Source organism: Phodopus roborovskii, unplaced genomic scaffold, assembly GCF_943737965.1.
Source record: "Phodopus roborovskii unplaced genomic scaffold, PHOROB, whole genome shotgun sequence".
In the NCBI taxonomy this organism is placed as follows: Eukaryota; Metazoa; Chordata; class Mammalia; order Rodentia; family Cricetidae; genus Phodopus; species Phodopus roborovskii.
In genome coordinates, this window is record NW_026126469.1 from 12,295,544 (window position 1) to 12,323,508 (window position 27,965).

The window sequence follows — 27,965 nt, forward strand, 5'->3', positions numbered from 1 at the left end:
GATAGTTTATTAATTTCTATTGTCCATATAAAGAGTTATGAGGTAGAATTAGAGTTAACAAGCATATAATGGACTTATGCTAAAATCCAATGCATAATAATTATTCAGAGCCCGGAAGCAGGAAATGAATAAATATTTATTTGCTTACTCAAAACAGATCCCAGAAAACATATCATGTCAGAAAAACATTTTCCTCTTATGTAAGGAGTTATTAACACAGTTAATATCATCACTGTCACAGCTAATAATATTAACATTTAACAGTTCCTTACATCAGCGTTTCCAGTGTTTCTTCTAACCCAAGTGTCTGAAAAGTACCCTTGTCCAAGATGTAACATGGTTCATTCTTTAGAACTGATAGGATCCAAATAAAATATTGCAATTTATATCTCAGGTTTAATTGAATCAAGACACAGTTAGCCAACTTAGCTCATAGAATGGAAAGTGCAATTTGCAAAGATGAGGGTGAGTTGGGGTTTGCGGGGATACATGGATTGACAGGGGACAGGACAATGACAATGGAGGAAGCAGAAAGATAGCAAGAGGAAACTCCAGGAAACAGCTTTTTCCAGAAACACGAGGACTGATGGTGTATATGAACTCACAGAAACTGTGGCTGCACATATAAAACCTGCACAGGGTCAAACCTGTCAGAATCCCAGCACAGAGAAGAGAAGGCTGTCACAAAACCCCACTTCTAACAAGTTATTTGCAATTGATAACTTCTGGGAAAGAGAAAAGCAGTTTTCTCCAATGGATGAACACTGAGTGGTAGAGCAACCACGCTCCAGCAGGTCCCATGCTCAGGAGTTGTTGGCCAACACAAAATAGACTGTTTTCTGCACCTGCTTTTGTTTTCCTTTGATATTTGTCTTACTGTTTTTTATAGATTTTATTTCTCTTTCTTCCTTTTTTTCCCTCTCTCTTTTCCTTCCTTCTTTCCTTCCTTTTGGGAAAAGAAAGGAGGGAAAGGGGAGAAGGGAGAAAGGAAAGGAGGGAGAGACGGCAGGAGGGAAGGAAGGAGGGAAGGAGGAAGAGCAAGAGAGAGTGAAAAAAAACATGAACTTGGGTGATAAGAGTTTGGAGAGGATCTGGGAGGAGTTGGAGAAAGGAAAATGATCAAAATATATTGTATGAAAAAATTTAATTCCCTTTAGGGAATGCAAACAGAAGAGCTAAAACCCAAGTACAGACTCATCACATGGAGACAAGAGTTTAGTGATTGCTGCTCTGAGGTGATTCTTCTTGTCTTCACAATGAAATAAAATTATAATAAATTCATATCTTGTATATTTATACCTGTCTGCCATTAATAATCTGTCATCTAATCTATTGTCTATGAATCATCTAACTTATCTATTGTCAATTTACCTAACCTATCTATTATCTGTCAGTTACCTAGTATAAACAAACTGAAAGTCTTGCCCATTTAGTCCTGTCTCCAAGTCTGCACGCAAGCATGTGGTACCCAGATTTACCCTCATCAGCAACCGTCTATATAGTTAAGTGTGTCTGTGGATGGCTGCTCAGTAATTCTTAGACATGTGACTCTTTATCTTGGTATTCCAAAAACTGACATCTTCACTGATGGATCCTGCTTGTTATAAGTCATCATGGTCACCTATGTAATGGGGAGTGGGGTGGCAAGAATTCTTTTCAAAATGCACAAAATATTCAATACTTTGTATTTATCACAAAATTAGTCCATTTTGTAAAAGGATCCTATTTGTATTTCATTTTTCTTAGAGTTGCAGTTAGCAAAATGTTATTTAAATGATATTATTTTACCAGAACATAATATTAAAATTTCTAAAAATGCCCTGTATGGAGTTATTTTATATACAATCACAGAGCAAAATTAATTTCAAAGTGAAAGTTTCTTTTGTAACATGTATTCTATTTCCTTTCTCTGTTCTTATCTTAAAAATGAAATATCTACCAAGAACAGGGTTTTGCAGTAACACATTTCTCATTGTTTCCTTGCTCTTATGCATTTCCAAAGACTTCCACATTTTTCTTTAATGTGATATTCAAGGTGAGTTTCATTTCACAGTCCACACAAATGCTATCCAGGCAGATCAGGCCTCTATTTCATTTCCTTGAAAAGTATTGAATTTTAAGGTTGCTTTTAACAAAAAGTTGTGCTTCTAACACCATGTCACAAACATGAAGCTACAAAATGAAAATATGGAGAATATGTGATCAAGTAAAGGAGGAATGTGAGGATCCATAATGTCGTGCAATGGTCATTGAGCACTACATAGTTATCACACTCTCTAGTTAGCCAGCCAGGGCTGGACACTCACACTTGGAGTCCTTGTCCTCTCAAGGCCACTAGTTTGAATTTTCTACACTTTTAACTGACAGGCATCCACCCACACTCATTTTCAGTATGGTATTACTCATTATATCAAATATCTCTTATGAAATTTGAGCCTCGGTATTATTATTATTACTATTCCATTCTTTATCATTCTACATTATTATTCCATTCATTAACCTCATTGTTGCTTTGTTTTACTTAGACTAGTTAATGGTTTGGTGTCACTAGTAAACTAACTTCAGGATTCACTTACCCATTAGATTCAATCTAGCTAATTGGCTGGATACATAGGTAGGGTTTTGCCCTCTGCTGGAAGTTTAGAAAAAGAGCTATAGCAGAGAGAAAAGCTAAATGTTCACTAACATAGGAAGAAAAGTTAAAAATATAATCCCATTCAAGTTAAAGTCTGAGACATTTAGTTGAAATAGAATTTTTAACAGGGCATCAAGCAATCAAATAAAGACAACAGTGAAGCAATGATCTGTTTTAAGGGTAAGATAGCCATGAGATCTAAGTCAGTACTACCATTAAATCAACACGGCTTTCCCGTGGATTGTAGAGAATATCTATTGTTGATCTTCCAAGTCTCTATATGGCAGTTAGAGTAATTCCTACTCATCATGTGTTGTTCAAATGAGGAAGCTTCTTGAAATCCCATTATTATGATTAAGCACAAGAAGTAACATTTGCTGCAGGCTTATTTGGAGAAACATTGATGCTTAACATGGAGAAGACGTCAGGTATCTTTTAAACATCAGAAGAAAGCAACCTTTGGTATTTGTTCAGAGATCTTTATTTAAAACAAAACAAAACAAAATCTTGAAAAATATACGACCTCAACCTACCAGCATATACTCTAGTCTCACACTTCACCCTCACAGTGTGTAATCAACAATATTCCAGCCCAGATAACTATGTACCTGGCATGTGTTTTGATTAAGCTTGAATTGACACACATGTGTGAGTAGCTTTGGAACAGATTCTGATAACGTCAACTCTGTAGAGATTTCATTTTTAAGATAAGAACAGAGAAAGGAAATAGAATACATGTTACAAAAGAAACTTTCACTTTGAAATTAATTTTGCTCTGTGATTGTATATAAAATAACTCCATACAGGGCATTTTTAGAAATTTTAATATTATGTTCTGGTAAAATAATATCATTTAAATAACATTTTGCTAACTGCAACTCTAAGAAAAATGAAATACAAATAGGATCCTTTTACAAAATGGACTAATTTTGTGATAAATACAAAGTATTGAATATTTTGTGCATTTTGAAAAGAATTCTTGCCACCCCACTCCCCATTACATAGGTGACCATGATGACTTATAACAACTCTGTTTGTAGACAAAATCTAGTTGCTGAGTCATTCTGAGTCATTATCACTTATCTCTGGATTCTCCTAACATTTTCTAGGTACCAGTTGTAACCATTGCCTGACTTCCACATGGAGTTTGTTTTGAAATTCTGATTTCATAAGATATAGATATGAATTCTTTTCCTCAAGTTATTTACTTAAGATAAATGTAATAGTTATCCATATTCTCTGGCTTAGGGGATAATCCATTGGTGTATTATTAGTAGTTGATACACACATTGTACACTTTCAGGATGTATTTGAGACCCTGTATAATGTACAGTAATCAAATTAGAGTATGTGTCACATCTATCTCTCTCTCCAGACACTTAACAGAGCACCGAGATTTTCTTTTCTTTCTTTTATCTCTTCTTCTTTTGCCCCTTTTCACTTTTTAGACAGAGGCTTGGTATGTAGTGCAGAATGGCCTCAGACCCTCAGTTGGTAGTCCTATCTCAATTCCCCAGTGTCCAGTTTACAGGCATAGAGGATCATATCTGCCTAGGATTTTCAACTAAGTAATTATTTGCATAATCACACTCAGACTGTCCTGGAGCATGTGTGAAAGATGAAATTACCTATGTTCCATCTCCTGTGCTCACTTAACATCTTTTGTTTCCTTACATCCTGACCTCCTCCGTGGGCTTGCAATTGAGAGTTATTACTGCCAAGGAATCCAGTTGCTTAATTAAACGTCTAGATAAAGCAGCACATATGTTTAAGTCAAATAACACTATATACTGGAGACGGAAACAAATCAGTGCTCTCTGCTCTGCGTTATCCCCCACACAATTACACTGCAGTACTGTTTCTAGAAACAACACTTTTCAAGTCTTAGTGCTTTGTTTTGGATGCCTATGGCTTCACAGATGCTCTACTTGAATGCTTTCATTCAGCACTCATTTTGTTTCTCATCTGAGAACAGGCTTAGGCCTGATGCTATAGCCTGCCACTTTATTTCACATGTAATTTTCTGTCCTCACTTGGGAACTTATAATACACTTTAAAATACTCATGATTCTAATTTATACAAACAATATGTTATGTTGTTTTTAGTTAATCATTTCAAAACAGTGTAATTTGTATTAGTCATAGCTTAATCATCTTCTAGCTAATTCGACTTATGTTTTTTGTGGCTTCAACAATTGCTTTTATACTTTGCGTATTTCCATTTTTCAGTCACTGGCACATGGACACCAGCCTTCTGTTTCTTTCTGTATCACACCTCTGAGAACCTTTTTGTGTGCTGCTGCTGTGCATGTTTTCACTGCAGTGACTCTGCTCTGGCAGGCTGTAAGGCTGCATCCCTTAATTATATTAGTTAAACAGTTAACTAATTAACAATCCCCATCACGTGTGGACTAGCTCCCCATTCCTGCCTTGGCACTTCTGTGTGGTTTCAGCTTGGAGTTTCTTACTCTCCACTTCTTCTCTGAAATCACTGAACAAGTGGAGCAAGGTGTAAACCTTAGTCAGCTCTGAGGACAGTTGTGCCCTTTTTTGTCTTTTCAGGCACCATTGTCCTGTGGCCAACCCTCTTCTGTCCTTTCATATCCGTTATTTTTCTTCTGAGTTAAATACTAGGTGCATCCTTTTACACCTTTGCTGCAGTCATAATGGCTTTCTGAAAGGAGGGCCTGTCCACTCTACCATGTACAACTTGAAGTTAGGAACAGTCAGGTCATAAGAAAACAGGGAACATAAAATCTGATGGCATAAACACAGGCAGTTCAAAGCGCACAAACTCATGCACATCCTCCAGGCAGATCACAACACACTGAGACATTTCTTTAGACTTCTATTTTCAGTTGGATGCAGGAGAGAGTTAGTTTACAGCTGAGTGGATGAGCCAAACCTGATTTCTGCCCATGCTCATACCCATGAGGTACCATGCCTATTAGATGCCCATGTAGCTGTGTTTTGAGACTTCCTAGAACCAGAAAATAGGGATTATAAATTTTTTAAAAAATATGTAGTAAGTTCCCAATAAATTGTTTTAGACACATAATACATATTAGTGAATGATGGTCCTTTTGTGGAAGAATTGACATTCTAGCAACAGAAGACACACATCTATCCACTGATGTGCAGTAAAATTGCAATGTTATTGAAAAATAAAATGTATCTGGAACAATGGGATGGGATTTGCCAAAGGAGGGAGTGGCAGCAACTTAATCTAAAGTAGGATAATTAAAATGGGCCCTATTGAGAGGGTGGAAGTTTTCAAAAGACAAAAGAAAGTTAGAGGTTGCAGCAATTTTAATATTTGGGGATGGTAGAGGCAAGGTCAATGAGCAGTGGAGTTAGGGTAAAGGCACAAAGGACTAGGTTAGCACATGGTAGCCTTCAGAACATCCCAAGAAAGGGAAAAAAAAAGATATGGTCAGGCTTCATGTGCCTACTCTTCATATCAAGGCATGATGTGAAGTCCATGAGTGCATGATTAAACCCTGGCACTCCCAGATAGTAGCATACCATTCAGCACTGAAAAGAAATGTGCTATCTAGTCATGAAAGATACAGACGAAACTGGAAACACACAGAAGAAACTTATACACACCTTAAAAACTTTAAGAAGCCAATCTCTGCCCCCCTAATGCTGCATCTGTTTTATTTTATATGCTCCACTGGAAAAGGCAAAGTAGAGGAGACAATAGAAGGATCACCACAGTTAGAATGGAGGAAAGGACTTGGGGAAGTAGAGCACAGGACAGTGAGACTGTGCAGTGGTGGTGCTGGGTGTCACAGCAAATCCATCAAACACCCAGAATGGGCAATGCAACATTGAGTGATGGTGTGTCAGTGTAGCTCCATCAGATGAAGGATGCAATACTATGACTACAGGGAAATGTCTCCACCTCCTCCAGTGTTTATGAAAATCGAAACTATTCTAAAGCTTGGAAAGAGTTTCCTGGCTACTGTGTTGCCCATAGGATACCCAGGAACAAAGGGATACCCAGGAACAAAGGTAGGGCCACTGGAGCAGTTTAGTTCTATTGTAGGACTCCAGCAAGGGCTGATAGTGTGGTTCCTACCAGAGATGGGCTAGGTAGGAAGATATTGGTGTATGGAGAATCTGAAATCAGGGTCAAGATTTTCAGATAACATAATTATAGGAAGTAATACGAGTCCTTGACTGAGCTAGGGGATGGTTGGAAACACTTTGGCAATAAACAAGTAGGTACATCAATTATTTAATGAAAAATATTTACTATCTGTATCCAGATATATGCAATATGGCATGGATTTTTTTTTTGTCCTGACTCTGTCCCTGCCAAAGGATGCTTGGAAATCTCATGTTGCTACTTCTGTCAGAGTCTTCCAGCAGAAAAGGCATCTATAGCATTTTCTTCCTATTTAGTTCAAAAAATGCAAATCCTGAGGGCCCAGGAGAGACTGGGCTCTGGAGTTTACATTCCTGGAGACCAATGAGACCCTTTCCCTTTCTCTCCCCAATCAATCATTACCCACAGTTGACATCTTAAGCAATCTTCTGCTTCTAGGTGCATGCTCTTTCTTCTCCAGCTGGGGACTCAAACTTCTTGTATTGAGACTTGTTATCTTTACCCTTCTTTTCCATTTGTTTTCCTCTGTCAATTTCAAATTCAGGACTTCCTTCCTACTCTCTCATTTCAGCTTTAAGTCCAATATTCTCCTTCGTAGTCACCCGAACCTGTGCTTGAGCCATCGCTAAATTATTTATTCATTTAATTTTATTGACTCTCTATTAGAGGCTGGAAGAAGATGGAGACGTGGGGGCATCAAACAATATGCTGTGGAAGGTAGTGGGAGGCTAAATGAACGCAAATGATTCCTAGCATCTTTCTACCTCCTTATAAGCTAAAATGTGAACATTATCTAGTCTAAATGTGTAGTGAGGCATTGCTAAGGAGTCCACTAATTCACTATCAAACATCGTTGTGGCCAAATTGTCTTCGTTCTATCCACTCTTGTCTGCTTATACTTGTTCAGGCTCTCTAATAGATCTCCAAGAATTTCCACTAAGCTAAGAATTGTGCCTAAAAATAGATGTCTGAATTTACAAATATTTCTAACACATTTCACTATTGATTCTGGCTACAATCAGGTTGTTTTTAGAGTTTCTTCATACGGAGGTGGAGGACCTAACGCACCAAAACATGGAGTAGGACACAGTTCAGTGTTTGGAGTAGGAAGGCAGATTCCAGCTGCTGGACTTCCAGCCATTTCTGTACCTGGAAAAGAAAGCAGGGGGTATGATTTACCATTCAGGTGAACATACAGACAGTGCATGGAAGAGATGAATCTGGCCTTTCTTGCATCATTGGAGCAAAAGAAATTTATTTGTGCCCTTGAGAAAAACATTTGCAGCCACCTTTCTCACCACACTGATAGCTGAGTCAGTCTAAGGAGAAAATTCCCCCAGAATGATCTGCTCACACCATTACCAACTAACCCACCTGGAAGCATTTACAATGTAACAACTGAAACCAGAAAGAAACATTCTGTTTGGGACCACAAAGAGGATTCCTCTAAATTTTCACTCTGTTCTTGCTAATGCTGTTTTGCTAATAGGAAATCCAAGTCTCTCTAGGAACATTAGACTATTACTAAACTCCACTGTGTCATATTGAGGTTCTCAAAATACAACAACAAATGCAAATAGTTCAGTGTTTTCTTGTAAAAAGTAATAAGTGTGTTGAGATATGTGGTGACAATTTTGCACTTAAAAATGCATACATAATAAAGATAAACTATTCTAAATAAAAAAATAAAGTTTCAAGTTTATGTTCTAACATCTAGATTATGTAGAACACAGCCATTAAACCAGCATTTGTTTCCACAAAGTGGTAATCTTGAAAGACCTTGCATTTTTTTCCCAGTGTCTCTTTCAGAAATCAGTATTTCCTTGAAGGACTATTTTTGCGTCACTGGAAAAATCCATAGTAATATTTTATGACCATCTGCTTTTGCATAGTTATTCTTTTTTTTCTGGATATTTACCTAACTCTGAATTACTTTGACAACTTTATGTATTAACTTTAACTGAAACACAAGCCTTCCCACATACTTGCATATTGATTATGTCTGCTTTTGAATTACAATGACAGGGTCGTTAATCCCTCTAGAAACTGTATGGGTTGCAAAGTCAAAATTGTTTCTCTGTCCTCTAAGAGAATAGGTTCACTAACCTTCCTGAATGGATTTAAACTGAGTAGCATCCTGAAATTGCAAAGACTATATATACACCGTAGCTATCAATGGATTCAGAGTAGTAAGCATTAGCTTACTTCAGAAATCCATACACACATTATCAAAATGGTAACTCTGAATGTGTTATGATAACTTAGCATCATGTTTTCCACTCGTGCATTTGCCTTGTTTCATATCTTTCTGGTCCTCAGTTATTAATTACCATTATATGAGAAAGACAGAAATGTAATGTATTGAATATGTTTTACTTTTTGCTCCAGGATTTTTTCTTAGTTTTTTTTTTTTAATTGAATCACCCACCCCTATGCTATTATATTGTATTTCATTCCTTTAGTTCACTTTTCTCTTTTTCAGCAAAAGGATAATTATGGTGTCTATCTCCGTAAAAACAACATTAATGGTCTAGATATGTGGTAGGGTATTTAATTAGCTTGTGGAAGGCCTGGGTTTAACTCCCAACACTGATGAAGAAAATCATAGGAAAACCAAATGCATGTATGTTTAAAATGAGCCAGGGATACAGCACATGTAGCAATTTAAATCTGTAACATTCTTATCAATTCTACTTTAATTTTTAATGATTTAAGTAATTATTATCATTATTAGAAACAACAAAAATCACTAAACCTTTCTGAAGTGTGTAAGCTTGGACTGAGGTCAGCAAAGCTGGGGTACTCCATCAAACAGGGTTCAAGCTGATGTTAAACAGCCCCCTTATGTCAGGAGTTGCCTCCATTCAGAACCTGTGCAATGAACTGGTAGATTGCTGCTAATGCAGTCAGCACAAAGTCAGCAGGAACTTAGCCTGCTGCCTGGGAATATTTGGTCAGTGGCTTGACACATTGATTTTTTATGTTAGTTTTAATTTAGTTCTCCTGCTGATATCAATATTGTGTTGCCTATGATATGATCCTGACAACTGGTCTCTGTGGTGGGGAATATTATCTCTTTACTACAAATTTGCCTGTTACTTTTATGGTAGTTCTGAAAACCATAGGTGTTTTATTGATAAACTAATTAAACCAATGACCTTAGAAAACTTGGAAACTGAAGACATCATTTGCCATCTTATTTTTCAGACTATGTGTATGCACAATTTCATGTAGTTTGGAGTGGGTGGAGCAATGGATTTATTTGTTTGTTCATTTATAGGGCAGATGGGGGTCAGAGGAGATAACTTATGGGGGTCAGTTCTCCCTTCCTGCCATGTGGCTCTCAGGGGTTGAACCCAGATGGCAAATGCCTTTACCCAGTGGATAACATTTTGCCAGTCTTCTATTATGTTTACCTTGTAACAAGTTAACTCAGTTTAAAAGCATTGAAAAAAAAACCTATTGCTTTGTCAGAAAACAGTTGGTTGAAGGACCCATTTATTTTCCAATTTTATAACACCCATGCATTTATCACTGAATTATAATTAGAGTCCAGATTTTTTACATCACTGATAATGATTGCAACAGATTTGACTTACATAAACACACTTTTTCCACACCTTTCATTTCTTATCTTACCCCTCATTGGAGCATTGGGAAGTGGGTAAGGAGGAAGTCTAACCATTTTCCTCCTGCAGGCTTTGAACTTCCTATGTAGTTCCGGCTGCCCCAGAACGTGTGGTCCTCCTGCTTAAGTGTCCTGAGTGCTGGGATTACAGGTATGACTCACCACACTTGGTCATACTCTGATTTTCTCTCACTCTCCTCATGTAGAGGGGTGGCTAAAAAGCCTGGATAGGAGCCATTGTTCTATCAGACACTAAGCATGTGGCTTCATCTGTGAATGCCTTTCTTTCTGCATCCCCAGAGTATTGAGAAAGGAAGATTTTCCATGGTACCATTTCGAAGAACAAGTGAGAGTTGAGGTCTGTAAACAAGGGAAACTTTGAATCATCAGCCATATGCACAGTCCTTCTACGAAGTGTTGAAGAGCCTGCCCTCTTCCCCTCCTGAGATGCCATAAGGTATTTACACATGGAATATAAACAGAGAATATCTATAACAGATCCTATAATAAAACAATCCTGGGCCACCTACAGGAAGAAAGACTTGCTTCATGTTTATATCCCTCTGGTCCTTTCTTTTCCAAACTGTGAGCACTCACATTTAATTATTGCTGGAAAAAATAGAAGTTCATTTTTTTTTTTTTTTCTGAAATAGGAAAAATAGAAAATCACCCTTGAAGCTGCAGAAAACGATGGTGTTAGAAGACTTCCTAGCTGGAAGGCAGCATACCTGGGCCATCAGACAGAGTGAGCATTCCTGGAGGGCGGAGACTCAGAGTCCTTAACAGGGACAAGTGTGATAGATGGAATAAGGTCAGGAGGTCTGCTACATACACTTCATAGGTAACCGGATTGTTCACTAAAGTGTGACAAAGGTGGAGTTGTCTCTTACACGCTCTTCTAATGAATGCTAGGTCACTTATCCATCTACCTTCCACCTCTCAAACCTCCAGTTTACTTCCCTTCAAATAAACCTCCTGTTTATTTCCCTTCTTATTAAAATGGGCTTCTATTCAGCTTTTCAGCTTTCTCGTCTTACTTTCCACGAAGCCACAACTTACCCTTATTTTTAGTGAATTAATTCTTTTGTTATTACTACACTGTAAAAAAAAAAAAAAGGCTTGACATTATTTTTCAAACACAAACTAAAACAACACAATTAATCTACCAAGCTAAATTGTTTTTTCTATTTTGAAATCACTGCAATGTCTTCTTCACTATTTTGCTGTCCTCACTTTACATAATGGAATGTGATAATCACAACTGACGGAACTCTTGCCTGCCCTTAGGTTAGTTAAAACTTGCACAGATTCACTTAAGAATTGATTTCCGAGTCTCACTGCATGTTCTCGTTCTCCACATTTTCTTGGAAGGGGGGAGGAGTACAAGGGGAGGGAACTGGACGCAAACCTTCTCTGCTTTCTATTGAGTTATCAGTTAGAGTAGAGCCCTCCCCCAAATTATTAAAATAATAGATAACCTTCTGAAGTTGACGAAAAGTTCAAATAAGTTATCCTTTCATGCCTAATTCAAGTAATGAGAAAAAAATAAAAGATTAAATAACCTGGGAGAAACAGAAGGAGCTAGGGATAAGCTCACAATTGATCACACTTGGGAAGACCTAATGGGGCTGAATGGATATTGTAGCAGACATGGTTATTGTAGAACTCGACTAGGAAGACAGTGTAGTGTAGAGTGAGGATAATGAAGGGATGAAAACTGCCTAGCTGAGTCTGTGGGTGGATCCAGGAAGAAGAGGCCCTTACTGTCTGGTGAATAATGAATATATAGCAAGCATGGACAGAAAAAGGGAAGACTGAGTGTGATAAATGTCAAGGTCTCTTCTATTGGATCCTGTGCCTATAAAGGAATGTGTCTGACTCTAGAATACTTTATGCAAAGGCATAGGTGCTAGAAAACAAGTAGGATCCATTTATGCGAGTGCTGAGTCAGCTGTGAAAAGATGCCATCACTGAACCAAGGGAAGCTCCTGGGGTCTGCAGTGTTTCACTGAGGTATCAGGAACCTTGCTCAGAGTTGATATATGTATATATATATATGTATATATATATATATATATACAGATGCAGAGCCCTGTGCCTAGTTTTTTCTCTTTAGTATTTCTAATCAAATAAATTGGCAACCTGAGCAATGTAATATTGGCAAGATATATATATATGTATATATATATGTATACATATATATATATATATTTGCCTATTTTATATATTTTAGTAATAACAAAGTTCAGTCAATTTCAGCCTTTAATAGTCAGTTAAAATTTCCCCTTGGCTTTTTGTTTTTGAGGGCAATGTTTGTGAGATTCTGAGTGTCAAACCTCTCACCCTTATGTCAGAATAACAGAGCAATTTCAATTAATATATGTGACAAGTAGTGATATTAAAGTAAAATAACTTTTGAAGAAATAAAACAAAGGTTCTGAAGGTTAATACAGCAAATGTCCTGTGTCAATTAAGATGTTTCCAATGGCTTACTTCCCATATCTTGTGCAGAGGAAACGTCCACTGTGTGTCAGAGATGGCAGGGAGTCAGGACCCCTATTCTATATTTTAGTTTCTCATCAGTGTTATTCAAATTATTTCTATTTATTGATTTCCTCTTCTTAGTAGTGGATGATAGGAGAACTAAAAATTGCACTCCCATAACCTTGGAGTAGTCCCATGAATCACTCAGTGTCTAGGCTCTGGCTTAGGTTTGGGCTCAGGCTGTAAGCAAATCCTTTGTAGGAGTTGTGGAGGTAGATATGGTCATTTTGTTCCTTACTGATTCTTGCAGGAACTACAGGATCACAGAAGGCTCTCACTTCCTGGAAGAGTAAATACTTGAAACAAAACAGGTATGTTCAGATTGTGAAAATATAATGAAAGTCTCTTCTAGTATGTAAGTACAGTGTAGGTTCAGGATGCAAATTGTCCCCCAGATATTAACTCTCTGGAATTTACTTCCTGAAATTGCTCATTGGCATTCTTTAGGATGACAAAAAATGCCACTGTCTAAAATGCTCCCCTGTATTTTATTCCCGAAAAGAGAAACACAAATGCCAAAAGCATGCATCTAGGTTAGTATTTGAATCCTAGACTGCCTCCTCAGGAAGATGAGCACCTCCAGATAGGCTAGAGGAGGGGCAAAAGAAGGGAAGGCTGCCTTCTGCCCACTCTGAGTAGGCCAGATAAATATAGCTGAGAAGAAGCAATTGAGCCTATGTCTTCCACGATGCACAGTTGTAGAAGAGACATTACAAGAGTTTAAGTATTTCTTTAAAAGAAAAAAGCAGAAGTTTTACCAGTGGGCTTGGGAGGAAAAGATGGAAAATGATGGGAATTAAGTTCCTAGAATGCATCTCTACCATATGGGATGGGTCTTTAAATACCAGAATGTTCAGATGTATCATGGCATGAGCTGGCTAGGATATGAGCTGCCACACCTAATTTGTGTAGTCTTCCTACTAATACATTAACTAAGAAGAGAGAGAGAGAGAGAGAGAGAGAGAGAGAGAGAGAGAGAAGAAGAAGAAGAAAGAGAGAGAGGAAGAGAGAGAGCTCTTCTCTAAAAGAACTGATAAGCACTTTTTAAAGTTGACATTTATACATTTACAAAGTAGTGATAAGATCAGAAAAGTCTCAAATTATTACTTAGGATGTGGTAGACCTGAAATAAATATTAGCTTTTTTAGACCACATTTTCTGTCTGGTATTTATTTATTTATGTTTACAATGACATCAGCCTAATACAGAGCTCATAATTCTAAGTTCCACATATTAGGGATGTCTATGCAGATTATTGAGGCAATTTGTTAGATTTAATGTTTTCCCCCCACTCTGAAGCTGTACAGGAAATTTCAACAACAGGTATGTGATCTATCATGCAACAAATAGAAAAACATTACACAACCAAGACTGCAACATCAGTCTTTAAAAACTCTTAACAGAATCATCAGGTAGGATGGTATTTAAAATGCAAGAGACTTTCTTAAGAGTTAAGGTAGCCTAGCAGAAGAGTTTTCTTCAGAGAGAATGGGGAGTCAAGGAAACAAAGCTGTGTGTTCTTCTTTAGGAGTAAAAGTTTACTCTCAAGAAAGAACATTATATTTTTTTAACTATTTAAATGAAGAAGTCAATATTTCCATGCATATCCCTTTGACAAATATTTTGCTAGGTTAGTAACCCCTATTCCTCTGATGCTACATGAAAAGCAATTTTTTTTAGGAGAAAGATCTAGCTTTTTATTGTAGGATTTAATTATCCTTTCCCAAACAACAATTTCTCAAATTGATAGTATCCTATCCTTGTTAAGTAATGCTGGGAAGTGTATGAACAAAAAGAATCATTAATATTTTTCTTTTCTTTTTAAAGATTTATTTATGAATTTATATTATGTATTATATATACAGTGTTCTGTCTGTATGTGTACCTGTGGGCCAGAAGAAGGCACCAGAGATGTCATTACAGATGGTTGTGAGCCACTATGTAGTTGCTGGTGATTGAACTCAAGACCTCTGGAAGACCAGCTAGTGTTCTTAACCACTGTGCTATCTCTCCAGATCCCAATATTTTCCTTTTCAATATAGTTTTGTTAAGTCATTGAGAAGGTCATTAATGTGTACATGACCACAATTACTCCAGCTCCTCCTGGAAATTACTCCCAGCTCCAACCCTCCTCCCCACCCACTCCCAGCTCCACCCCTACCTGTCCACCCACTCCCAGCTCCACCCCTACCTCCCCACCCACTCCCAGCTCCACCCCTACCTCCCCACCCACTCCCAGCTCCACCCCTACCTCCCCACCCACTCCCAGCTCCACCCCTACCTCCCCACCCACTCCCAGCTCCACCCCTACCTCCCCACCCACTCCCAGCTCCACCCCTACCTCCCCACCCACTCCCAGCTCCACCCCTACCTCCCCACCCACTCCCAGCTCCACCCCTACCTCCCCACCCACTCCCAGCTCCACCCCCTACCTCCCCACCCACTCCCAGCTCCACCCCTACCTCCCCACCCACTCCCAGCTCCACCCCTACCCCCCCCATCTATTCCCTGATCCACATCTACCTCCCTACCAACTTCCAACTTTTTGTCCTCTTTTTTAATTTTAATTACCTACAGCTCCATTTGTGCTGCCGGTGGAAGAGACCATTCACTGGAACATGAATGGCCTATCAGGGGACACACGCTTAAAGAGAACTTACTCTATGACCTCACAGAGACTGTCAATTGCCAATAGCTCCTCACCTAGGAATGGGGTCCCTATACCTCTCCCTCCCTGCTGGGATGTTGGCTGACTTGTGTTGTGTAGGTCTTGTGCAGGAAACCACGGCTGTTGTGAGATCATGAGTACAAAGGTCCTATTATGTTCAAAAGACACTGTTTTGTTCCGGTCCTCCTTGGCCTCTGGCCCTGATGATCTTTTGTCTCTCTCTTCTTCAATGCTCCTTGAGCATTGGAGGGGTGATACAGATATCCCCTTTGTGTCTGAACACTCCCCAGATAATTAAGAGTCACTGAATTTCAAAAATACTACCTGTACAAGTTAAACTTCCTCAGCTTACCTTTAACCCTGTCAATGTAGTTGTTTCTTTTTCTGTTTTAGGTATTGAAAATTCCACACTGGCTCACATCTTTGAAAAACAGCCAAGTTAATTTTTATCAAGAACTCTTTGGGTATCTGTGTGATAAAGTAAAATCTGTGAGAGAAAAATCTCACTATCTCTGGGAGAAAAGATAATGCTTAAGGGGTACGAAATGATTATCAGTTGTAGCCACTCAGAAACAATCAAGTGATAAATGGATTTCACTATGCTTACTGAAAAGACTGACAGCTATAAATAACATTTTTTTTTTTTTAACCATGAATGAAAACTAGAAAATGATGGGTAGGTCACGATGTGGCATAGATAGTGTGGGTGCTGGTAGAATCAGGATTCCTTGGTGTTTATGCAGAGAAAATGCATTACAATTGTCCTTGAGCCAGAGTCTAATGGTTTCCAATTCTGCATTGGCAACTGATACTTCAGAATATATGGTTCGATGTTACTACAGATGAGTTAAATGAGTTGGGAAAGGCTTAATGAGAAAAATCTAACTATAGCATAGGGTGGACTGACATCAAAGCCAAGAGATTCTCATATGAACTATAAGCCCTACCACTCACTTGAAGTGTTCATCTCTGCATATTTCAATTCATGTGTTGATCAAACTGCTTAGATTTTTTTTGCCACTCTGTAAGTTAATGAAGCATATTTCTTTACTTTTGTCTCTTTTCTTCTTGTATGGTCTCTCTTTGAGTCTCCCAGTAGGTATAAATTTTTAAGTGTATAAATCTGCTTTGCTATAATAGTTTTGCAAGGTTTCATAGAGGACTTCAGAAGTGGACAGACAACTCACCAGGAATGAGATCCAAGTCTCCAATAGCAAAAACAGCCATGGTACGCCTGGGAGGATCAATTCGGCACCTTTTCAGCCAGCACCGGAGACAGAGAAGCACTACTCCACAGAGGAGAACCACCAAGAAAATCCACAGTAGGAACCTGGCATCAAAAACAACAAAGGAAAAGTGAGGTGGAGAACTTGGAAGTTTGCATTTCTGTTAAGTGCCTGGGAAGTATACTCTGCTAAGCTCAAGTGCAAGCAAACTGAAATGCTGAGTTCTTACAGCAATCCCCTGCCATGTGGACCTGAAGATCTTCAGAGAGGGCTGGTGCTCTTAGCTGGTTACACTCTGTTACTTGAAAACTAGAGAGTTAGTCTAAAAAGTGAGGTCTTCCTTTCCTTTTCCCTTTCTTTCTTTTTCCCTCTTTTTGCAATTCAACATTATATCTATATAGTATTTAAATACAAATATTTGAGATATTAGAGTTAAAGATTCAAGATAGATAAGATAGTGTCTCTGCCTTTGGGGTATTAAGTATTTTATTAACAGATTTTGTTAATGTGAAATATGGAAGCTATGGTTTAGGGAATTATAAGAACTGTTTGAAGTTTTCTGGAGGAATCTCTCATTAAAGATACATTTGGCTATGCTGAGTGGGTTTTACAACCAGAAGTGGAAGAATAATTTAGAAAGATTTTAAGAGGGAACAATTATTTTAACATTAACACACTGTAGCTATAGAATAAATTCAGTCTTAAAAACAATAGATTGTTTATCATAAGAGGCACTTAGCAAACACTATATTGATATTGATATTTCTACAGCTATTGACTCACACACCCCTAAATTTCCCTTCAGCTGTGATTGCACATGCTGTTTAAAATTATCTAGAACAAGTGTATATAGACAACCACATGTTTTATAAAAAGAAATCCTTACCAGATATACCAGACATCAGGATGTTGGTCATTATAATTTACACACCTAGTAATAAAGAAAAAGTAGTAGTGTATAATTCTAGGCAGCCAAAGACTACTTTTTGAGGCTTTAAACTTTATAGTCAACACATCTGATTACTCCCTTACAGATGTGATCTGTTCCCAATATACTAATAACAGAATATTTGCCTTATGTTTATTTCATTCAAGTCACTGAACAGACAGGCAAATTCAAAACCACTGGATGTGCAAAGAAAGCTTCATCACTATAGCGTTGATTCTAAAAGCAGATATTTGTAAGTGTGGAGAATTTGGTGAGGAACATTTTAAGGTCAAAATGTCAAAGGCTTCAGGCAGATAATCACACATAAACCCATTCTCATTCTGCCTTTTTTTTTTTTCAGATGTCCAAAGTAGAGTCTTTATAATTCATCTTCTCTAAGGAGGGTTTATAATCTGTGGGACTGACTTCTAGGGTGAGACCATGCATGTGTTGCTCAATTCAAAGTGCCCCTTTACTCTGGGAAGCAGGATACACTGAATGCAGGGAGAATTCCTTCAGACTTCAATATATTGATGCTGTCATGGTGTCTGATCAGCTGAGACAGAGTCATTTTTAGTCATGCTATCTTCAGGCAGTATTGAAGTGAATCTGAGAGTGTTACAGCTTTACAGCATTCATCATATATGGTTCCCAGCAGCCTCTAGGAAGTGGTGCTCCCAGAGACCTCCAGGAGGTGATGCTTCCAGTGGCCACCAGGAGGCAGTACTCCCAGCAACCTCTAGGAGGTGGTGCACCAGATGTTCCATTATGCCAGAGGTCACGTTTGACATATCTGAAGTAACATCATGGATTTTTCTTGTTGTTTTGTCAAACATGGAAGACAAAAACATTTCACTAAGGCAGAATTTAACTTATTTTTGATTTCTTGAGCTTTGGATTTGGGATTTGTTTTCATTTTCAGATACCTGTAGTGGCTAGAGAAGTTAAATACAAGTAGCTAAGAGAAAAATGGACACTCAATGTAACATTAAAAGGGATCCTAAAGGGCTGGGTGGTGGTGGTGGTGTATACATCTTTAATACCAGCACTCAGGGAGGCAGAGGCAGGTGGATCTCTGTAGGCCAGCCTGGTCTACAGAATGCATTCCAGGGCAGCCAGGGCTACAAAGAGAAGCCCTGTATTAACCTCCACCCTACCCCCACAAAGAAAAGGAAAATCTAATATCAGCGCAAGCACTTGAAAATAAGTAATGGCACATCTTACAGAGGGGCATGAGCTCATCATTATTTCTGTGGATCATAATCAGATACACAGTGAATAACTATAGAGATCAAATAGTCAAACCATCTATGTACAGCAGGAGCCATTCCACAAGTAAGGGTCCCAGTTGGTCTTATAGCAACATAAATTATCACATATAAATTATGTCATTTGAGAGAGTGTAATATTTTTACAATTATATATATACATATGTATACATATATATATATCTTTTGTAGTCATAAAATTCTAACATAATAATTGCAAAAGTCTTAAAAACATAGCATGATACTTAAGCTATGCTGTCCTAACCCAAAACAAAACAGGAACTCTTGTTTTGGACTCTTGACCTCTGAGCTGGCTAGGAATATGGAGTATTTTGTCTTTCTTTAAATGGAAATCTCGGCCTCATTCCTTTTCCACTTAAGGCAGCCCACATAACTTGACATCAACTATAAATACTGAGTACCTCATTGTTAATTGCAACTTTTGAGCCCTTTAACAAGGGTTTCAGTGTAAACACAGACCCAACCTCATGTCATTTTCTCCTTCTGAGCCTTTGCACCCCCTGGTGGATGTTCAGATAAAGAAAAGGTCAGGAAACCTCACTGTACCACATGGATATCTGTTCAACTGTGTTCATAGCAGCATTATTTGTAATAACCAGAACCCGGAAGCAACCTAGATTGCCCTGAACTGAAGAGTGGATGGGTAAATGTGGTACATTTACACAATGGAGTACTACTTAGCAGAAAAACCACGATGGAATCCTGAAATTCGCATTCAAATGGATGGAACTAGAGGAAACCATCCTGAGTGAGGTAACCCAGTCACAAAAAGACAAACACAATATGTACTCACTCATATATGAATTTTAGACATAGAGCAAAGGATCACCAGCCTACAATTCACACTACCAGAGAAGCGAGGAAACAAGGAGGACCGTAAGAGAGACATATATGGTCCCCTGGAGAAGGGGGAAGGGACAAGAATTCCTGAGCAAATTGGGAGCATGGAGGGAGGGGAGAGGGAGTTAAGTGAAAGAGAAGGGGAGAAGACGAGGGGAGAGGTGGATGTGAGGGAACAGGAAGATTGAGACAGAAAAAGAATAGAAGAGAGCAAGAAAAGAGATACCATAATAGAGGGAGCCATTATAGTTTTAAGGAGAAATCTAGAACTTGGGAAATGCCCAGAGATCTAAAAAGATGAACCCAACTAACAATCTAAGCAATAGTGGAGAGGCTACCTTTAATATCATTCCCAGATAATGAGATTGATGACTACTTTATATGCCATCCTAGAGCCTTCATCTAGTAGCTCATGGAAGCAGAAGCAGATACCCACAACTAAACACTGAGCCAAATTTCTGAAATCCAGTTGTGGACAGGGAGGAGCAAAGGGGTCAAGAGCAGGCTGGAAAAATCCACAGAATCAGCTGACCTGAACAAGGGGGGGGCTCATGCACCCCAGTCTGATAGCTGGGAAACCAGCATAGGACTGACTCAGAGCCCCTGAAAGTGGTGTTAGGAGGACTGGACAGTCTATGGGGCCTCTAGTAATGGATCAGTATTTATCCCTAGTGTACAAATGGACTTTGGGAGCCCATCCCACATAGAAGGACACATTTCTCAGCTTAGACACACGAGGGAGGGCCTAGGCCCTACCCCAAATGATATGATGGACTTTGAAGACTCCCCATGGAAGGCCTCACCCTCCCTGGGGAGTAGAAAGAGGATGGGCTAGGGTTTGGTGAGGGTGATAGGGGAGGATGGGAGGATGAGGGAACTGGAATTGACATGTAAAACAACCTTGTTTCAAATTTAAATAAAAAGGGCGGGTTGGGGGGAGAAATGAAGTCATGGTGTATTTTCACAATGTCCAGCATTCAAGTAATATTTATTTTGTTTTGATTGTTTTACACAGACTGAGCAAGGACATCACTTTCTGAAATTGGAGAATTCATGAAGAAGCCTACAGAACTATTCAGGAGCAAATCTTAGCTAGAAGATGGGGCTTCTGACTTGGGGGACATCCTTCCTTCTTGGATTCCAATCCTTTCCCAAACTGTGTTTTCAAAAGCAACGTTTGAGTTCTTAAATGAATTCCAACAATATTAAAAATTGCTCAGATTTTAAGTGTAATACATTCAAAGTAGGAACAGTTTGTATTCTTGAAATACAATTCTTGACTGAAGAATTCTTGACTGAAGAATAGTCAGCCTAGGATGGTGATATTAGTTGCAAACCAACCACCAGTCAACTTACAAGGAAAGAAACTGTGGAGTTTGAAGATTTAAATAGGGCAGCCATGTCCCCACGGCTAAGGGGTCATCATGGAATTCGAGGAAGCAGAAAGGATCTAAGAGCCAGAGGGAGTGAATGTGTGCAATGAAACAGTATTTGATGGCTGTGGCAGTTAGACACATGAGCTCACAATGGCTGGGACTACATGTACAAACCTGCAAAATAGTAATCCATACAAAGCTCAAGCATAGATAGGGGATGAGCTCATAAAGTCTGCCCCCACCCAGTGTTAGGATCTATTGACAGTTGTTAGCTACTTAGAGAGGGAGAGCCACCTTTCTTCAGGCTTTCAGGCCCTGAGAGGCTGATCACGCTCCAGAAAATAAAACCCCACACCTATGCACATATAGGCAGCAGTAAATGGACTCAATGCCTATGAAAGGTCCAGAGAGAGAACATGTGAGGAGGGAGAAGGGGAAGAAGGTGGGAGGGAAAGGTAGGAAAATTGGAAGTGTAGATTGGATTCAAACATATTATATGTATGTATGAATGTTTTGTTTTTGGTTTTGTTTTGTTTTGTTTTTTGAGGCAGGGGTTCTCTGTATAACAATCCCAGCTGTTCTAGATAGACCTCACTTTGTAGATCAGTCTGATCTAGAACTCATAGAGATCTACCTGCCTCCATCTCCTGAGTGCTGGGATTAAAGGTGACACCATGTTTGATTGAATATTAAATAAGGCATTTAACCAAAAAAATTCCAAGGAAAAATGAAAAGACATGGGGAAAGTAAGAGTTGCTAATAGATTTAAGGAGACATTTACAGGCTTTAGAATTCTACACAAATAGATGTCAAAGGAAATGCTTTGTGAGCCAGAACGTGTAGGCTCGTCTTTATTTAGATGTTGTGGGATGTTTCCTGCTTACATAGATGGCTAGACTGGTTCTTTCTGTCCTTCTCTGTGCTGTAAATCTATGGGCTGAAGTTGCAAATTCTTTAACATGGCATTTTAAGAACCTCAGAGAGCTGCTCCTCTGCTGCTATCATTCAGTATTTCCCACAGCAGAAACTGTTATGGACCAGGCACATAGCATTCTGTGAAATGCTTTACTCATATTTCCAGTGATGTAAGGAGGGAGTACATTTCTCTGCTCTTCCTGTAAGACTGAGGAAACCCAGTCATAAGTGAAATGACTCGTGTGGCATAGCTTTTTTGGAAGGTGTAGAGCAGAAATAGAAATGACCTGGCAATGGAACCCTGTCCTTCAGCACCCTGTGATACTGCAAGTGGCAATCTCAGGCTTTGTATTTCCATATGGAGTCTACACCCAGAATCTTGTTCCAAACTGCTTTAAAGGAACGCTGGTTAGATTGAGGAACAATATCAGGGAGAGTATCTGAAAAGAAAAATAGACCAAGAGTGACATCAGTTTGCTGACTGAATGCAGAAAATCTCCTATAAGACAGTGGGATTAATCACTGACTCTGGTCTAGCTTCCCCACAGTTAATGGAAGGAGAGAAGGAAAGTCATATGGAGAGGAACAGAGAGAAGAGTTGCTCATCAGTGTGCAACTACCCCTTGTACAGAAGCCAGAAGAAAATTCTGCCAATAAGAGGAACAGTCTCTTCATAATATTCTTAGAATAAATGAAATAAATTTCATGGATTTCTTTTTCTTGTGAAAACTTCTCAACATGAGCCAATGTGCAATTCAACTATCATAATTTGGAAGTGGATGAGGAGCAAATCGTACCATCTAGAACTTCACTGTAAGTTGCATCATCTCTACAAAAAGCACGTACTGTTTATGCCTCAGATATTTCACTGGCATGTAAGAAATTGAAATAAAATTTGGATATGAATATATCTTTGCATGAAAAATATGGAGAAACTAATTCTCAGTTCTGGGTACAATTTTATGTCTTATTTGCTTTCTTTATTTAGTTATGTCCTTATATCCTGTCAAAGGGTCTCACTATACACCTCAGGTTGGTCTTGCACTGGTTTTGTAGCCCAAGCTAGCCCTGATTTCATGCCTCAGCCTCCCCTCTGAGTTCTGGGATTATAGGCATACACCATCACACCTTGACCTTTAACTATTATTAAACAAAATGTTTAATCCACTGAGCCAAGCAAATTGCTGACATCTCATTAGGAAATCTATTCATGTAATTAATTTACAAACTCATATATATATATATATATATGTATATGTATATATATATATATATATCATTCAAATTTTGTAAGTCACTATGTACTCTTTGACAGTGTAATTGGTTATATATAGGGAAAGGAATGGATTAAAAGCATAAGTAATTAATATGAAAGGGGTCTGTATCATGTTCTAGTTCATATTATATTAATTATAATATTTAGATTTTATATAAAGCAGAAGTATGGATGATTTACACTAAAATTTCAGCTATAAGTATAAAAAGAGTAATTCATATCACAAAAATATCCAGTATTTACAAACAAACTTAAATGGAACTAATAGAACTAATAGTCCATCATTTTATAGTGCATACAAACTGTTTTGGAGAATCTTGGAACATAAAAGTTGAGACACTAGCTAATTACAATCCCTTTCTTCTCAAGGGGCCGGCCTTCACCAGATCTGTCTAGTCAATTAATGCATGTGGAAAAATAAAATCATGTTTGGATGTGGGACTTTTTACTCTTTCCTAAAACAGCTTATCTTTTTTTTTTTTTTTTTTTTTTAGACTTGTCCAGCTATCACTTCCTGGTGCAAGGCATGGTATCTATTGTCAATGGATTCGATTTGCTTCTTTTACATTATTTCCCCAGGAATACCAGCCACTCCCACTGTCTTTTCACCCTTTATTTCCTGCTATTCTGAATGTTAATTGAGGCAGTTTCTGATTTTTACTCAACAGAAAATAAACTAGGGTAAATATAACAGATGCTGAGAAGTAAAATGGCTTACCAAAGACAGCTCATCCTTAAGCCTCAGTTAAAACTGGGCTGTGGACTGATTAGCTCCCTTGTCTCAGCTTATTCCGTATGGAGGGAAAACAGTAGCTCAGAATCAGTAAAGCAGCTTATAGACTTCCCAGCACCATCCCTCCTCGAATTGACTGCATAGAAGAATCAACATTTAAGGCTCTTTCCAATCACCGGAGTCTATCATTCTGGGTCAAAGGCAGACAATAAGGAGGCAAGATGTACATAGCCTTGAAGTTTAGAGTCAAGTAAACACTACAAAAAACTGCTCAGTCTCAAGCATCAGAAGACACAGCAGTAGATCCAAAAATTAATGTGAAGAAACTGCAATGGAAGGGCATGCAAATGCAGAAAGAGCTACACACAGTGTCAACAAGATCATCTGCACCAGTGAATGATTCCAGAGCTAAGGACAACTGCCGCTTGGCCCAGTCTCTTGCTTTGAAGGCCATGCCCACAGACAGGACTTTGAGGGTATGAGGCAATGATAATTGAAAACAGCTGGCTGGCAGAGTGCTGCACCCAAAATGCAGCACTTGTCAGAAGTGCTGTTTTGACATTTGCACTCAGTCACGCTGCATTACAGTTCCCATTCATCATCATCAGCGTTATTAACGGCACCGCCTCATCTCCTGAATAGAATTCTGAGAACCATTAAGTCTCAAAAAGTAAGGAAATGAATCAATTATTCCCATAATTTGCATCTGATTCCCTTTGGAATGCACACATAACACTGGATAAGATTTGGGTTCATTGGCTGTACTTGAAAATGAGCTGTTTTGAAACTGTTCATTGGAACTGGCATACTTATGTGTGTGGGGGCAAGGGAAGAGGACATCATAATTCTTTGGTGGCCTTACAACCACAGGAACTTCATGATGGGAGAAACTGAGAGACTAAACCCCCGGAGACAGCTCTTTATTTATTCAACAAAGTGATCATAATGACAATAATATTTTCTGTTGTTTTAGAATTCATATGATATATATATGTATATATATTCATACATATATATATATATTTACATGAGTACCTCTGGGGCTTTTCAAATGAATAGAGTCAGATTCTTTGAAGTTTTCAAATGCTAAATAAAAACATGGAATATCTTGTTGTCTACTTACATTTCATTTTCTTCACAGGATAGATCTGAGAGCACCAGCTGAAACATATTTAGAACAATAAAATCCAAACATTTCATCAGTCTAATCCTTTAATGAAAGCAGTGCCTGGAGACAGTGTGATTTTTACATCGTTCTTTCTTTCTTTTTTTTTTTTTTAATTAAAAACTTTGCAACATATTTTACTGTTGGTACACAGAATTTTAATTGCAAAAAAAAAAAAAAAATTCTCTGGGTAGTTTCTTGAACTCAGCAAGAGCAAGAGATCCACTGAAATTCCTCTGTATACAAGGGATGGATCTGAACAGTATTGTGTTTTCTCTGTAGATTTTTCTTGATCTGGAGAGCCACTGGGATTCTTGAATTTCTTGGTTTTCATATTTTAGTGGGAGGTAGGAGGTTCATAATTTGAGTATTATTTTCATGCAAAGGAAAAACTTTCCCCAGTTAGGGGCAGCAGAAGTCATCCTATTGGCATTGATGGAAGTTAAATATACAAATGAAATGGGTGACTTTAATCACTAATGTCAATTTATGGTCACATGATATCCATGTCTGAGAAAAACACAAAATAAAATTTTCTCTTTATCAAAGAGGAAAAAGAGAAATAACTTTGAAAGGCTCAACTCTAGGCAATCTAACAAAATTTTCTTAGTTCTCATTGTAGAACCTTGGAAGCTATAAAGTGGTGGTTCTTTCTGGAGACTGTTTGTGTGTTACTTTGACTCTATGAATTAAGACTCCTTTGTCCAATGAGCAGACTTTGCAAACACCATTCATGTGCAGCCCTGGAGATTGGTGAGGCCAGCTGAAACATTTACTTTTCCAGGCTATCATATATAAGTATACGTACAAGTAAGACAGTATACACCATTTCAGGTAACAGTCTTTTGGATTTTGTATAAGATGTGTGTATCCCCCCCCCCTTGGTCCCAAATGTGCCTTTTTCAGCACCTAGTATTTATGCCAGATGGAGCAAGGAGTTGACCATCAGAGAGCATGATAATGAACAATTTATAAGCACAGAAAATGAGTTGCATTCTCTTTTGCTGGAATGCTGCAAAGAGATTTGCATACTAACTGAGAGGAAAATGAACATTCAAATTCTGTCTATAAAGAAACATTGTTTATAGTAGATGCAACCATTTGGGATCTAGCTTAACAGATAAAACAAATTAAGCCAGCATTTCCCTTTCTAGTCAGTTCCTAGTCTTCTTATTCTGCTGTACCCTTGCTGGAGTGCATGGTATCCCATTACTACCATTGAACTACCAATGCATTAGCAGTCAGGATCCCAAGCTGTTATGAAAAAGTGAAAGTAGGAATTAATATGCTGTAGACCAAAGTCTTTCAGATGCATTGCATTCAAGTAACAGAAATACAATGATGCCATTATTGGTTAGAAAGAGATGATGGCACGGAGTGACCACATAAACCTTAAAATGGTTTCATCTACAGCAATTGGAAGTGAAAAACTAACACAAGTTAAGACATTGATAAACATTTTCTAAATTAATATAGCCACAGTATGCCTGTGTCAACAGCACTTCTGAGTTTAAAAACATCGAAAAGCATAGCACAGCAAAGTGAAGTAAAGTATACACTGCATCACTTATTTCTGTAAAATCGCAGCTAAGTAATGAAGAAGTGAGACTGAGGTCATGAATGTTGTGTTTTTCAGTCTTTGGAGCAATAAATAATATAAAGCTCGGTTTGCTAGTAAAGGAAAGAAATCCTTTACATGAAGCAGCTACACAAAGGACAAATCCTCAGCAAATCAAACCCTCAGAGAACCTCAGAAAGCTCCCAGAAATATTGATGTTTACCTGGAACAGCGGCAAACACAGGCTTCCTGTTGTTGGGATTTTGGAAGTGACACGGAAAGGACTGGATCTTGACATTCTAAAAAGAATGATCTGCTCAGCGTATAGTGGGTTGCTCACTCTGATTGTTTCAGAATTTGTTAACTGCTCTGTTCTATGTGTCCTGCTGCAGTATGCATTAATGATGGACTATGTGACCAATAAAGGGCATCCAGGGACGGAATGTTAGGTGCATGCTTACATGTACTAACAGCTCAAGGAGTTTAAGGTCAGAACCCTGGTACTGTTTGTCAAAGCTTTTAAATGCTGACCTGCAAAGGCAGCTGGCTGTTTGAATAACTTTCAACATTCAAGTACATGTTTTATTCCATGGAACCTATGAGGTCCCCCTACTCTGTCTCTCAACTTCTCTCCCTTCCTCCCTCCCTCCTTCCTTCCCACTCTCCCTCTCTCCTTCCCTCTCTCCTTTTCTTTCTCCTCCTTGTCCTCCTCCTCCTTCTTTTAAATAGAATCTCATACCTGGAAATATTGATTTAATTTTCTATGCTTTGCAAATCTCGTCTTTGCTCTTATTTTCCTACAGATCATTTTGAGTTGGCTTTGGCCATAACCTCCAGTCTACGGTGATCAGATCAGCAGGTTTAAAATTTGGAAATAGAGTGAGGAGTGAGATATATGAAAAACATCATTTCATATATAATTAAAAACGCTAGAAAGTAATTATTGGGCATTATCTATTAAATTAGAAGGCACCATTTGACCAAGACTTTACTTTCCTAGTATGTGTTCTAGATCTTTAAACCATTTAAGCCTATATACAGTTTATAATAATTTGCATTGCTGTTCAAAT

General features: G+C 38.3%; 1 protein-coding gene across 1 annotated transcript; it reads right to left on the reverse strand.

Annotated features, from left to right (window-relative positions):
* Positions 1-7,697: 7,697 nt before the first annotated feature.
* On the reverse strand, positions 7,698-27,236 carry Tmem207 (transmembrane protein 207). The gene is made up of 5 exons (XM_051190959.1): positions 27,119-27,236; positions 25,296-25,333; positions 17,702-17,746; positions 16,777-16,919; positions 7,698-7,898 (listed from the first exon to the last, which is right to left on the reverse strand). Exons 1-5 carry the CDS (start codon positions 27,191-27,193, stop codon positions 7,768-7,770), a joined length of 432 nt encoding a protein of 143 aa, XP_051046916.1. The 5' UTR covers positions 27,194-27,236; the 3' UTR covers positions 7,698-7,767.
* Positions 27,237-27,965: the final 729 nt, after the last annotated feature.

Excerpts from the sequence above, each read along its gene's own strand:
- Tmem207 (XM_051190959.1), bottom strand. The coding sequence starts at position 27,193 with ATGTCAAGATCCAGTCCTTTCCGTGTCACTTCCAAAATCCCAACAACA. Across the intron at positions 25,334-27,118 it reads TGTGTTTGCCGCTGTTCCAG|CTGGTGCTCTCAGATCTATC; the intron begins GTAAACATCAAT and ends AATATGTTTCAG. Across the intron at positions 17,747-25,295 it reads TCCTGTGAAGAAAATGAAAT|GTGTGTAAATTATAATGACC; the intron begins GTAAGTAGACAA and ends CTTTATTACTAG.